Consider the following 14,554-nt stretch of genomic DNA (forward strand, 5'->3'; position numbering starts at 1 on the left):
CCTATCTGCGTCGGATTGATAATGATGGCCAGACTTGGACGTTGTTGTGACCGAGAAGCGTCGAGTATCGATTTTAGTCATGCGGAAATCAATCGCTTTGCAAGGGCAGAGCCTTTCTTCCGGATTGGTTACTCCGGAATGGGACTTGATTGTAATCATACAGTCTCCAAACGAATTCGCACTCCAATAATGGGCTGACGATTATTGCTGGATGCTGATCCGGTTTCGCGATTGTCACATTCTTCCCCCCTTAGGTTTACGGTTTGATTGCTTCCGGACGAAGGACGAACACCGAATGCCTTTGCAGGGATTCCTATGAATATCGGCAAATGTAATTCGTCCACCTAAGAAAAAGTAACAGAAAAATATTGTCCAAATCAATAACTTTAAATATTTCTAAATGGTAGGAATAACAAACCTGTAAATATTTTCTTTTTCCCGATAAAAGTGCATCCGCTTTTTAAAAACCCAAAGTGTGCTAGACTCAACACAAAGAATTTATTGATTGAATGATGAATGATTATCACAGATGATTTGAAAAAATTGATTTGTTAAAAAAATAGATTTGTACAGGGTGGTATGTACACACACCGCGGAAAGGGGAAAAAAGGCTAAACGTGGAAGCCTTTGCAACGAGTGATAAGAGGGGCGGGGCGTGAGTACTGGGTGGGAGGAAACATCTCATTTTCGAGTGGAAAAGCTTTTGGCGACAACCCGAAATAAGAGGGGGGAAAAAAAGGGAGAAACAGTTTCTCCCTTGTGTTATTACATCATCATCTATAAGTCTTCTATCAGTTTGACTGGTGGTGGTTTTCTCTCCCCCCTTCCACCTTGTCCGCCGGTACAACAGAAGCCATTTTCGGTTCCAACGGCAGGTCGATATGAGCGTCCATAACTCTTCTGCTGGCCGAAAAAGCTTACAAAGTCCAGTATAGACAAGTCCAGGGTGAAATGACGACTGCAGATTGACGTGCCGCATTCAAAAATGAAAGAAATAAAAATATGCGCTTATTATCGTTTCCTTCCAAGTCGTGCCAGGGGTCCGTTTAGCCTGAAGTGGTTGCGTTCACCTTGAGAGCACAAACACACACACGTACACACAGACACTGCACTCTTGTTGGATGTCAACATTTGAACCTGAAAATCCAATTGACTATTGATTGTTTGGATTGTTCGGCTTCTCTTCTTCTTCTTCGCTGCTAATCTCCAAGTCGTCGTCGTCGTCCTCGTTTTCTTCTTTTTCGTCAAAGATGTCGATCGTCGTCTGGTTGTCTGCGACTTTGGCTAATCCGTTGGCCGACAATTTCTCGCCCTGCCAATGAAACAACGAGAATAACAGTAATAGTAGAAGGCATAAATAGACTACAAATAAAAGGGGTGCGCATGGGAGTGACCGCCTATTACCAAAGGCGTATATAACGAGAGACTATATAAGGATTTGTCAGCTGTTATTCAATCGGAATCCTTAGCAAAGTTGCCCGTCTGCTTACTCACTTAGACCGCGCTATATATTGTATACTATCAAATGCCACAGGTTTGGGGGAGAGCTGTCCAGCTCAAGTTGTTATTGTCCAGTGCTACTGTAAACAGTAATGGCTCCCACACTTGACGACGGTTATTAAAACGATCTCCGTATTGATGACGAATTTGAAACTCGGATGACAAAGTAGATGAGTAGACACATTTTTTTGGCTTTAGTTTAATAATAATTTTACTCGTTCAAATTCATTTGTAAGGAATTGATAGACTTTCGAATTAATAATAATTGTTCCTGTTATTTGCTCACTTTAATTGCAAAGAAACACGACGGGATAAACAATGAAATATCAATGTGAATTTAAAATCACTTGATTATCGAAAAAGTTCCCCGCGAGATAGGGATTTACGACTTTTAAATATTAACGAAAAGTGAAATGCATTATAGCCAGTTACAGTGTAATCTCGGGATCACCGCAATAAATGTCCATTGTTAAAAATGACGTGTCGACAACTTGATTATCATCAAAAGCTCAATGCTGATGATTGCGCAAACCCCTCGAATATCTATCGCCCACAATCAACGTTATCTTTCACGTCAAGTCATTGAACGCGTGAACAACTGATGTAATCCCTGATTGCTTAAACTGGAAATCCAGCAAAGTAGTGCCAACGCACACAACCCAATTTCATATAGAGCTAATGTATGACAGATCCGGAAGTGACGATGATTAAACCGTACGGATTCCATCTTCCCATCAATACCTGATCGTTCACTTCCTTTCAGTTCCCCCAACCCCAAACAAACTTCCGGGAAGGCAGAAAACTTGTCAAGTATTAGAACTCAAATCACCACCACCCCTTTAAATATTAAATACTCGCATGCGTACATCAAAGACAAGAGGGGCGTTCTCGTTGAAAATGAATCAAAGCGCATATAGGTTACACACAGTGTAACATCAGCAGCTATTAGACTATTAAGACAAAAAAGGTGGGAAGCTGGAGGGGGAGAACAAAACAAACTTTTTTCGACTCTTATATAAGAAGAATGCTTTGAGGTAACCTCCCAACAGATCGGATTACGTAATGTGTCGTAAACTTAGTAACGGTCGACTTCTCATCCTGTGAACTTGGTGGCGCTATTAGGTTCGCCGTCATATATTTTTTTTATACCCACGCTCCTTTTTCTTATTAAAATATATTATAGGAGGTAGGGAGGGATGAAACGTATTAGGTAACTAAACAGCAGAACATGTGAAGGCGTCAGGCTCAAATGTTCCCGGCTAATAAAACATGTGAATCAAAATGAAACAATTACCTTGCGAGTTCGTCGCCATTTGGCCCGTCGATTTTGGAACCACGTTTTCACCTGCAATAAGGCCAATTGTCTATTAATTATTTTGATATGACATTTAATGGGCTGGCATTTCATGTGCGTATACTTGACGTTCGGTTAAGGAGAGTCGATTGGCCAGCGTCCTCCTTTGGCCGGGCGTCAAGTATCGAGTGGAATTGAACGTTTCCTCCAGGTGGTGACTTTGGCGGTGAGTGAAACGAATCTGGCCGCCTTTGCGAGTCGCTTGTTGATGCAAAATCGGCAAGTGGTGGTGGTGGTGATGACGTCTGCTGGCCGCCATGGCTGCCAACCGGATGGCCGCATCGTGAGAATGCGGATGAGCCAGAAAGAAAGGGGAAGCGACCGAAGCGGACGTCATTGGTGTTGATAAACCTGTGTGGCACCGGGAGGAAACGAAACAAAAAAGAAAAATTCATATTACAGCACGGAAACCACAAAAAGGATTTAAGAAGAAAAGGAAAACAAAAAATGAATGAAAGAGGAGCGGACGGATTGAAAGACTTAAATAACAAAAAACATGTGTTGACTTATTGGAGCCTGTCACACATACATTTTGGCTTCGTCTAACGAATATAGGCTCGCGGATCTGTATCGAGGATGCGACTGGATTTAGTTGGGTGTAGTAGCCATTGAATAAAAAAGTAGGATCCGAAAAAGAAAAGAAACAATAAGCCACTAGCAATCCAATTAGACTGGTAAAACCCGTCAAATAAACATCAGAAAATGTATACATCCCGCCAAGCCGTAACCGAGATACAAGATCGCATTATGATTGAAAATGACTTGATGTGGGTTCAATAAATTGAATTAAATCCCCATGCACAGGATTTTTGATGTTACCCTTTACCCGTTGTGTGATTTTACAAGAAAAAAAAACGTAATCATCCTTTCTCTCGATCCATACATGCGGATGATAGCGCCCGCTGCGGTAATAGAATCATTGGGAAATGAAATTAACAATAACAGCCCCCCCACTCCACGTCACACAATGGGCGAAAACAATAAAGCATCGCTTCATCCAGCGATCGACCGTCTAGTCGATATATTTTAGTTCCACTCGAAATGATTTTCCCGTGTCCTGGAATGAAATTCAGCCGTCAATCACCGGGGCCATGAGACTCAAAACGGACAATGAACTTTTTTTTATTTTTCATTTTCAAAAGAGCTGCTCCCCCCTTACCGATACACAAACAGTCAAGTTCCTGCTCTCCATCATCATCATCATCGATTGGTTTTTACTAGCTGTTCCATTCATCTTGTTTCCTTTTCTTCACTTTCATACTTGAACGAGTTCGAGCAATAAAGCACAGACAGGAAGACACCAACTCCCAAGACGAACGACGCGATGAAAAGGGGCTACTATACTCCAACGTTTTGCGTGAGAAAGAATCGGAAAAATTGGTTTCATATTTTTTTTTACCGTGGTGGGAATATGAGAGTTCAGGACTGGCTGCACTTGGCCAGCATCCGGTCATGGCCGCCGCCGGTGACGGCATCGCCATCCAATTGCTCACGTTGTCGAATAACGACGGACCAATCGACCCAGTTGTTGGCACTGGACGTTGAGCTCCTGTCGAGAGATCGACGGGCATGGCAGCGTGATGATGTTGCTGCTGAGACTGGAACCAAATGGCCGCAGCGTTCGGCCAACCCGACGGCGGATAATAAGCGGCGGGATCTCCTGTCCAGTAAGGAACAAGTGGCTGCGGATGGACATCTGGATAGGTGGAGTGGTCGCCGACGGATGTCATCAATGGGTCGACAGCAGCAGGAGCCGAAGGGCCGTGAAGAATGTGATCGATGGTAAACGATTTACTGCCCATCTTTCAATCCAACTCGGGCCGAAAAATAATAATAATAACAATTAATTGAGACAAGAGTGACAAGTGGTTGCGACGTCGAACAATCTCCGTCAAGTACTGGCCATATCATGGGGCCCGGTTCACGAATCTATAGACTCGGAGAGCGGCCGTTATTATAGCCGTGATCAAATGTCCTGTTGCCTCAGTTTCTCTCTGACTCGACACTGACACGAAATGCGTATGTGTCTCTCTCCGATGTGTGTATACAAAACAATATGTTCCAAGCGCGTGTACATATAATATAATATAAGAGAGGAGTTGGCAGGATATTATCGTTATCAATCGGCCGCATATTTCCTGTTTGAAGTGGCCTTTTCCCGCCATCTCGCCCCCCTCCTCGGCCGCCGCCTACTGCCACGGGTAAGCTCCTTCGATTACGACGACGCATTTCGATGGCCACCACCAACTACCAGCCAGTCCTTGTCATATTTTCAACTTGTAATTATATAAATACATCAGCATGCAGAGAGCTATAGTCTTGCAACCACACACACAGTTGGATGATAAGAAAATAAAACTGAAGGGAACATTTTCAACGGAAAAGGCCATCAGTATCTGTCCCGGCAGCAGAACCAAAAAATAACCAGACGGCCGATTGCTATACGTTTCAAAAGCGGCCCAGTCAACGCAGAGCCGTTGGCATTGAAATGCTCCAATAAGCCAATAGAGAACACAAACGAGATTTGGAGAGAGAGAGAAAACTATTTCGTGATTATTGCCAAGTCACGACTCTTGACCGATTTCCAACGCGATAACGGGAAGAGAGAAAAACCAACAAAATCCCGCGGGTCGTGTTTGTAGAGTCACAAATGGTTACAAAAGAATCGCATCAGATCCGAGGGGGTGTTAACACATCATTCACAATGAGAGTATAACTCTAAAAAAACGAGATTGATTGAGCCCTAAGTCAACACGACCCAATGCCGAGATAACAGTCGCCAAGTAATTCGTACACTCTCACAACTGAAAAGGACCTTTTGCTTGTGTGACTCGAGTGTGCATTATACAACGCCGATAAAGAAAAAGAGAAACGAATTTGATAAAAAGAAAAAAAAGGAAATGAATAAAACGGTCGAAAAAATCAGACGAGGCGCTGACACGATTGAGTGGAGTGGGGTGGGGATATTTGTGATTGACAAGCGATTAACTGTCAGGAAAAAACAAAAAGGAAAGGAAAAACATGTTTCTAGTCGGCTCTGTACACACAATACACAAACTATGGTGCCACCATTATGTACACAGACAGCGCAATCAGCCGTCAACTGTGCGCCAGCGGTGAGAGGAGCCAATCGTCCAAACAGCACGGATCCATTTTCACATTTCAGGAAAAATCAATTTTTTATTCCGGAATATGAGGCGGCAGCGGCGGCTTTATTTTTTGATAAAAATAGGAACCGCTTTTCCCGGTTTGAAATTAAAAAAAAAAAAATCCAATCGAGTGTACACATCAAATGGTTATTGAAGCGTGTCGTAAGTCAAAGTGACATTTCGTCGCTATCCACATCAAGTGGTGCCCCAGTTTGATCACACAAAAGATGAAGAGAAAAAATAAAAGCAGCGAAGAATGTATCAAAAGGAAGAAAAGCAGCCGGTTCTCTTGTATAAGATATTATTATGGATGGCGTGGATTGAATAACTTTTCGGCGGCGAGGGACCACAAGAGATGGGGGGCGGGTCGTCCGGCCGGCCCAAAGTTTTGTGTCCAAGACGCGGCACACACATATCATCATCATCATCATCTCAAACCATTTCAACACACACAACTATATTGCCTGCTGGCCTTTCTTGTATGTATATAACGCCTATTGTGCTGGCCCAATGAAGCGGCCAATGATTGCTCCATATGCGATAGAGAGATCCTTCTACTGTGTGATTGGGGATAGTTTTGATGGGGGGAAATAGTATAGATAAAGTCTATATATAGAAAAGGGGGCCACTCTTTAATGGGATAGAGGGGGGGGGGCCGAAATGGGGTCGTTATTCATCAATATCTTAAACATAAACATTGGAGCGATTAACCGCGATTAACTGCGCCATCTGCTTCGACTAGGATAGGAAGAAGAATAAGGACAAAAGGTCGACCGGTTCCACCCCAAATTTCTGGTTATTTGTTTTTTTCTTTCTTTTTTCCCCTTTTTTTGTTTTGTCGTCTGCCTCTCCGTCGTATTTAGCCTGTGGCAGATTGAACGAACGATGGCCGCGGACCAGATGACCGGACCAATTACACGCTGTCTGATCCGCTTCTCAATTCGTTCCGTTGACGCGATTGCATCTGCTGTGCGGGACTGGCCAATCACCAGCAGCCAATACAAAATATCTGAACTAAAGCGACTAAAGCCTTTTATTCCCCCTGTCTGCTGCTGCTGGCTAAAAAACACACAATAACTCTAAAGCGAGAGTATATAGAGCTCAGGGCATATTACTCAACATCTCCACATAGACACACACGCATCGGGACCGTGATTATTTAGGCCGCCGGTTCGTTAAGATTCCTTTTTTATATATCGCCCGTCAGGCACGTCCGTGCTGTGTCAATCCCATCGCAATCTTCTTTTACTGGCCTATCTTGTTAAATAGCTCAATCTATACTCTGCAGCACTATCGCGCCCAGTCCCGAGTCTGTTTGCTATGGTGTCTTTATAATCGCAAGTATTTGATCCTTGATAGCTTTACAATATCTTGTTGGATGATGTACTATTCGACTATACTATCACATCGGAGATTATAGTACCAGTCAACATCAGAGTGCAACAACTTCCTCCTTCAACCGCCCTCTACAGCACCCATCGGTCGACATGTTTCGACGATAACTTTCCAATATTTTTCTCCCATTCTCTACACAGCACGGTATTAAACCCTGCGTTAAACTAGTCTTTACCGGCTTAAACTGACCACCAGCGTATTATACACGATAAAATGTCAACTTTTCAATTCGAATAATCTTTCGACTGTGCTCATATGCTGCTCCGCTCACGGCTTTATATTCTTTCACTTCTCCGTTCAGTCGGTCGTGAAATTATTCAAAAAAACCTGTCGAAAAAGAAATGCAAGAAAGCGCGCAACGCAGTAGACCATGCAATACCCCAAAGAGTTTCGGTCAGATTTTGGAGAGAATTTAGCGACGAAAAAGTAACTGGCGCATTTACGTTTTAGTCTTTTGAAAGAAAAGAAAAAAACTAAGGCCCATATGTGATTTGAGGCCAACAACTTTTTGGAAAAGATGTATAATAATAGATGCCAAAGGAAAAACAGAGTGCGGATTATTGGTGAGTGGAGAACAACCTCCAAAAAGTGGGAATCAAGAGCAGGAGGAGGTGGGATGAAATCGAAAAAGGCTTTTTGCCTCCCTTGCTGCATCTCGGGACGAGTATACGTTTAAATGCAAAGTCGTAAGCTGCTTTGCATATGTGGTGGGCCTCTCCATCACTTTTCTATCTCCAGCAGAGTTCACGCTAAAGCCGGGCAAAAGAGTCGACGTTCGGCATACATGCTCAAAGAGTCTGAGCGGTCTACATAATACACACACATCGGGAGGGAAAAAAAGACTAGTCGATGTGTGTCTATAAATCATTCAGCCGCGACAACAACCGAGGGGAGCACGACAAAAAAAAAAAGACTCAAAACTTTCAAAAAAAAATTCAAATAACATTAAACTCGACTGGAGCGAACGCACAGTCAAAAAGTAAATAATCTACAAAGTCATGAAAGAGACTGGACTGATGGAAATCTCTATAACACAAGAATAACATTTGATATGGCAAGGTTATTGGTTTTAGACGTGGTCGCAATCCACGGGGGAGTCGACCGCGTGATCAAATTGTTACCACCACCTCCCGTTATTATATAAGAGATTATGTGATGTATGTAATGGCGTTACGACTTATTCCATATAAAAAAGAAACTTTCCTATTTCTTTTCCTTTATAGTCGCATATTTGATTATCGATTTGATATTACCAGAGGAAAAAAGAAAGAAAATCCCGGTCTCTGACAATCATCCCATCCAACCAACCGACACGTTCGGTGTGTCTATACACGAGAAATAAGAGGAATAAAAAAGGAGTGGGTGGAAATAACAAATCGTATTGCGCACCGACGTCAGACGACCGAAAAGCCTCCCAAGAATTTATACAAGATAGAAGAAGAAGAAGCTGCTGGGAGATCAATGCTGGTGCTGGGTGAACCAAAAAGAATAAGACGAACGATGGAAAGTTTCAAAAAGTTGTCGTCGGAGTGGATGAGTGGAGAGAAGGGGATTGAGATGTCACCAACTCCCGGAGTGCTGGTGGTAGTGGTGGAGGCGGTTATTGTGTTGGCGTCAAATTGAGCCGAGCGAGATTGCTGCTATAAATATCTACACAAGACTCTCGACTGTACACAACACAAAAGGGGCGAAAAAAAGGGGAGGTGATAACAAAAAAGAGACAACTCCATTTTGATTTCATGGACGACGGCAGTGCATGAGAGTCGATTTTCGGTAGTTTTTCATTTCACGGCCGACGCACTTCTCCTCATCCGCGTTTAGCTTCCCTCCCCCCTCCCAACAACAACAACAACCAAAATCTACGCGGGTAGAGATCGAGAAAAGCTTATTATTAAGACACTCGTCTACGGTTTCCAGCAGCGGGATAAAACACACGCAAACAAACGTGAAAAGGCATGACGGTGCGAAATTCAAACACAAAACGTGATGTTGGTTAATTTCCCAAAGTGATAACGAAGAGAAAACATTCAAACGAATTAAGAAATTCGAAAAGTGTTTGGATGGTGAATCAGACGTCCGCTGATGGAGACGATGATTGACTTTATCAGCTGCACAACCTCATTGCATGTTGTGTGTATCTATCGGGAAAAAAATGTTTTGTTGTAATCAAACAGGCGCGACACCAAGGTATTAAGTGCCGGTCGAGGGATTAAAAATTTCGTCGGCCAGCAACAGCGGCACAGAAATTGAATCATAAAATTTATATAAAAAAAAGTGGCGTTCGATATAGACATACTAACACGACGGATAAAACTCTGACCCTGCTCCAAGGACACGTTTATAGTTTCTATTTGTATTGTATTAGTTAAGAAAAACCCAGAACGTGAATTATGATTTTGAAAAAACGAGCGCTCTTGTACAAATATTTCAAAGCTCTGTCCAGGATGATTAATGCCCAGTAAATAAGATAGCCAGGACGATCTGGCTTTGCTGATGACTTAATCTGTCATCAGATGAAATCTCGTTGGAATGACGCAGCAGTAGTTACTCACGTCGCAGCAGCAGCAGCCCAGGTGGAATCAGTGCGAGGACAGACGGAATTATTAATAGAAACGAGCCACAACTAGTCGACAAATCGTTCCCCCCCCACCCCACCAAATAAATTCGATCGCAGGGGAAAAAGGGAGGGAGATGGTGGGTAGTAACTACACACACACACACAAGTCTAATCTGATTACAACTCCTAGAGAGAGTCCGGTGCAGCTTTGATTAGAGATCAACGACTAAATAGGGGCTTCCTCGTCGTCGTTCCAGCAGCTCTTCGTGTTTTCTCTAGCTCTTTTCTGGTGCGGATTATGCACCGCAGTGGTAGGCCATGCACGAATCATGAGCCCCTCCCCACCGCCAAGCATTTGTGACGTTGTGGCCGTGTAACAGTAGTAGTTGGGAAAAGTCATTATCGACTTCGATAAGACACGCGGTAATTTGAGAGAATTGATCATCATTCCCCTCCCATTTCCAAGACTTCCAAGCGCGAATAAATAAATTCAAATATTATTACGCAGTAAATCATTTCCCCGGTCACAAATAAAAAAGAAGAGAAATGCGAGACTCAAATTTCTCTTCCCCAATTTCAAATTCGTAAGCCGCTTATTTTTGTTTCTACCCGAGCGAATCGTACACAACATTATTCGACAGACGATATAAACTACCGAATCCAAAAATGCATCAAATACAAATTTTTAGTTTAAAAAAATTAAATTAAACGAATAAAATGGTGTCCGCTCGGCCGGATCTCATCCCTCCAAAAGAGAATCTCAACGAAAAACGACTCATTATTCAAAGTGTCTATCGCACGATTGCCTCATCATCTCCAGTCGACAACCAAAATCGTCTCACATAAACAAACGACGACCTCTCTCAACCGGCCCCTTTTCTTTTCTCTAAATGTTTTGTCAAAGAGCAAATCGACGTCGTATTATGATGAGCAAACAAATAACAAGGGCGAGGGTGGAATGAAAAGGAAAAAAGATCCGTCCGTGCGTGCGTGTAAAAGGCCATCTGTCAGAAAATGTATTGCACCGGCTGTCTCTATTCATATATGACGCAGTTCAACTCTCCCTGCGTGCCCAGCAATCCCCCCCATTCCTCTCTCTACTATAACACATTGTCTTTATTAGATGGGATAGGTAATTATTATCATCGTCCCTCATCATCGTTTCCCTTTCTGTCTGTCCGCCTCCGTTAAGAGCCGTTAAGCTCTCGCTAATTAATTGAGAAAATATCGCGCGGGAGTCCCCCCCCATTTCGTTTCATCCCTTTTGTCGTCTATCGCTTCTTCTTCTATTAGAAACATCATTCACGATGAAATGTCGACGGGTCGTTTGTCATGTCCTCTCCCGCTCCGCTCTATTGTGTGTCGTTCGTGACTTTGGCTACTTTTCGGGAGAATGGCGTCGACCAACTCCCATTAGACAACGAGCCAAATCAGATGCCCTCCTTTTTTTTCCCCGGGAAAAAAGACAATAAAAGCTGAATCAAATGACTAATATAACTCAATCGAAAAAGGAAAAGTGGAGAGTAGAGTGGTAGCGAAAAAGTGGGCAAGTATTACATGTATCTATACTCGTACTCGGCTGGCAGCCCAGCACCCGGCAATATAGTGCTGCACAGCCCAGTCTATACATCAGACAAAAAGGATTGGTCCCCAAAGAGCCAGAGCCAACAAAAGAGCGGCCACACAGCAGCTCGAGATGATGTATAGATAACTATTTACTCTTTTGATAGCTCACAGAAGTATCTCTCTCTCTCTCTCTATACGCAGTTACTATTACTAGTGCATTGGCCCAGCAGACAAGGAATGGCTCTCAGCCGCCCACTTTTACATCTCACATGCCCGGCAACAACCATTTCCCAACCGATGGATATAATACTAGTAGCAAAAGAAAGGGGAAAAAAAAGTATTATATGGCCAGGGCTATACTTATATTACTTTGCCAGCGGACCAACGGCAACCTATTCCTTTCACTCATTTCCCTGGACACCGATCGACATCACCGAATCGATGAACTCTTCGTTTAGACTTTAGACACTGTTCGCCATTCAGGATCGACCATCAAATGGGACGCCCACGCTCGGCCTATTAAAGACAGAAATAGAAGTGTCTTTCTTTCTTTTTGAACTAAAAAGACAATCACCGAAAAACAAAATGAATTCAAATAAATTTGAACTAAAAAGACCACTAGAACGAATGACCAGAGAAGAATACATCGACCCATTGATACCTTTCCAGTCTTGGTAACACACCATTACAATGTGGAAATCCCCACAATTACAAATTCGAAAATTTGGTAGGAAAGAAGCGACAGAGCCATTCAATCACAAACTTCGGCATGGTTTTCAAATGCAAATAATATTACTTGGAATGATGTTTGGAACACTCAACCAAAGTGGAGAAGAAAAACCCCCAAAATTTAATTTAAAAAATTCTTTCATATGCAGTAAGATTGCTTAGATTGATGTCTGCCCTATTAACAGACTACCAAGAGTGGGGAAATAACCCAAAAATTGTATGTTGAGGAAAGAATAGCTAATCTGATTGAATCAAACTTTTCTGGTTTCCAACAAGTCACGAAGCAACAGGAAACTTGATGAAACCAAAAGCAAATCTGAAGATACGACCTAGACAATGTAGGTTGTTGTCAGCTAACCCACACAACCACCGAAAAAATATTGAATAACTGAAATTCAAATTGATACCTTGCTAGTCTTGCGAACACACTATCAGAGTGGGGAAAACCCCACAATTTCAATTTTGAAAAACAAATGGTAGGAAACAAGTTACAACAGAGCCATTCAATCACAAACGTCGGCAACGTTTTCATATGCAAAGAAGATTGCTTAGATTGATCATAAACTATAAACCATCACCAGTTTATAATAGACCCAAGGATGGTATTTGGAACACACCAAAGTGAAGCAAAAACCCACAAATTGAATTTCAAACATACATCGTTTGAAATAAATGATTTTAATGACTTATCTGATTGAATCCAATTTTTTCGGCTTCCAGCAAGTCACGAGGCAACAGGAAACACGATGAAAGAAGTCAAAGAACACCAAATGGCAGTTTAATCAGAGGAAACAACAACCGAGACAAAAACAGCTGCAAATGATTGACGAAATTCGTCTGAATTTTATCGGTTTTTGTCGACGTTGCAAATTTTACTAATTGCAACCGGGGGCGGATTCAACACAGAATCAAATCTTTTCAAATTAAACATTGAAAATCCAACATAATTATTTTAAATTTCTAGAGAGATTCTGAAAATCTTCCAAGAGACAATTTCGGATGATGACGTCAGCCGAGTCTATCTATCTCTCTATCAAACTTTTAAAAACGAGAGTCTATAATGAATTTGAATCCATTAGCACCTGTCGAAGTAAAGAATCACTGAATTCTTCATCATGTTGAGGTTTTTCACCTCCGCGTTTAAGGTAAAAGTCAATATTTGAATTTTGATTTTTACCATGATAAATGGATTTTTCATGTGTAATCTGCCGAAGACAAACAGATGCCACCAATATTATTCAATCAGAGAGCCCACCACAAACAAGACTCATATATCTATTCATTCTTGATAGATTCCCCTTCATTGGGTTCCCCGCGCCGTCTGTGACACACGCACAACATGGCCCCTTTTTATTCACTACTAAATCTATTGGGAGGGGGATGGGAGGGGTTCACTTGGCATTTCACTTTTAATTATTAGAAGTGTAGAGTTCTTCCTAAATATTTGTGAAGGTATTAAAGCTTTACACATCCATTCCGGATGAAAAAACTAGACAGATAGAGCACTCGGCTCTTTTCTGTACATGTGCTGATGACATGAAAGTTGATATCGTATACGACCCAAAGTCATTTTGAAACGGCTTCAACCGATTCATCCCCGGAATTGTGTTAAAACAACCTTACTAGACCCCATAAAGGAAGACCTTGCAAATAGAAAGAACAATTTGTTTTCTGCAAGCTTTAAAGAATTTCGTTTTTACGAATCAACTCAAAACACAGTCAATGTGTGTAGAGTGTATATAGTTGGGAGCAGTTGAGTCTCCCTATCTTTTTTATATTACCCCATTTATTTTTTTTTCTCCCGGCGGCTGATGACTCCTGCGGGAATCGATGGCGTTTGAAAGAGCCATTACAGTCTAAAAGGGGGGGAGCGCCTGCTGCTGGTGCTTTGACAGCCGCATTATCATGCGACACTCTGCCCCATTGCACCTCGAAGACTCACTCAATAATAGCGAGTTATAGAGACGTATACAGACGACACACACATACACACACCAGAGCATACGGTTGTGTTGTGTGTGCGCCCAGTTTGGAGGACCCAAAGCCCCTGATGGCTTTCAACTTCATTATTCCCCGACTAGACGCAGCCAGAAAGAACTCTCTCCCACATAATATAGCTGCGCTTTATTTATAGATAAAGAACCCCCCCCCCCCCTTACTACCCTATTACGTACTGTATAAAGTACTGTATACGTCATTCCTTTGCATTTTATCTATTTTCTCTTAATTGTGAACGATTTTGTGTGTGTTTTTAGGGGTGGCAGATCGGCATGATTTCGATTTCGACAACCCAATTTACGGCTG

The 14,554-nt window shown here is 42.4% G+C and overlaps 1 protein-coding gene and 1 long non-coding RNA gene across 3 annotated transcripts; one reads left to right on the forward strand and one right to left on the reverse strand.

Annotated features, from left to right (window-relative positions):
* Positions 1 to 479: 479 nt before the first annotated feature.
* Positions 480 to 7,806, reverse strand: LOC124192573 (hematopoietically-expressed homeobox protein hhex-like). Of its 2 annotated transcripts, XM_046585956.1 has the most exons (5): positions 4,254 to 6,239; positions 2,919 to 3,205; positions 2,795 to 2,845; positions 1,138 to 1,312; positions 480 to 958 (listed from the first exon to the last, which is right to left on the reverse strand). In XM_046585956.1, exons 1-4 carry the CDS (start codon positions 4,654 to 4,656, stop codon positions 1,154 to 1,156), a joined length of 900 nt encoding a protein of 299 aa, XP_046441912.1. In that variant the 5' UTR covers positions 4,657 to 6,239; the 3' UTR covers positions 480 to 958; positions 1,138 to 1,153. The 2 variants fall into 2 exon arrangements, with proteins under 2 accessions (XP_046441912.1, XP_046441911.1); XM_046585955.1 differs by having other exon boundaries at positions 480 to 1,312; positions 4,254 to 7,806.
* A 3,723-nt stretch (positions 7,807 to 11,529) lies between these two features.
* LOC124192584 lies at positions 11,530 to 11,846 on the forward strand. Its single transcript, XR_006873748.1, has 2 exons — positions 11,530 to 11,656; positions 11,723 to 11,846. It is a non-coding gene; the product is annotated as an uncharacterized LOC124192584 (long non-coding RNA).
* Positions 11,847 to 14,554: the final 2,708 nt, after the last annotated feature.

This window comes from Daphnia pulex, chromosome 4 (genome assembly GCF_021134715.1).
Source record: "Daphnia pulex isolate KAP4 chromosome 4, ASM2113471v1".
Taxonomy (NCBI): Eukaryota; Metazoa; Arthropoda; class Branchiopoda; order Diplostraca; family Daphniidae; genus Daphnia; species Daphnia pulex.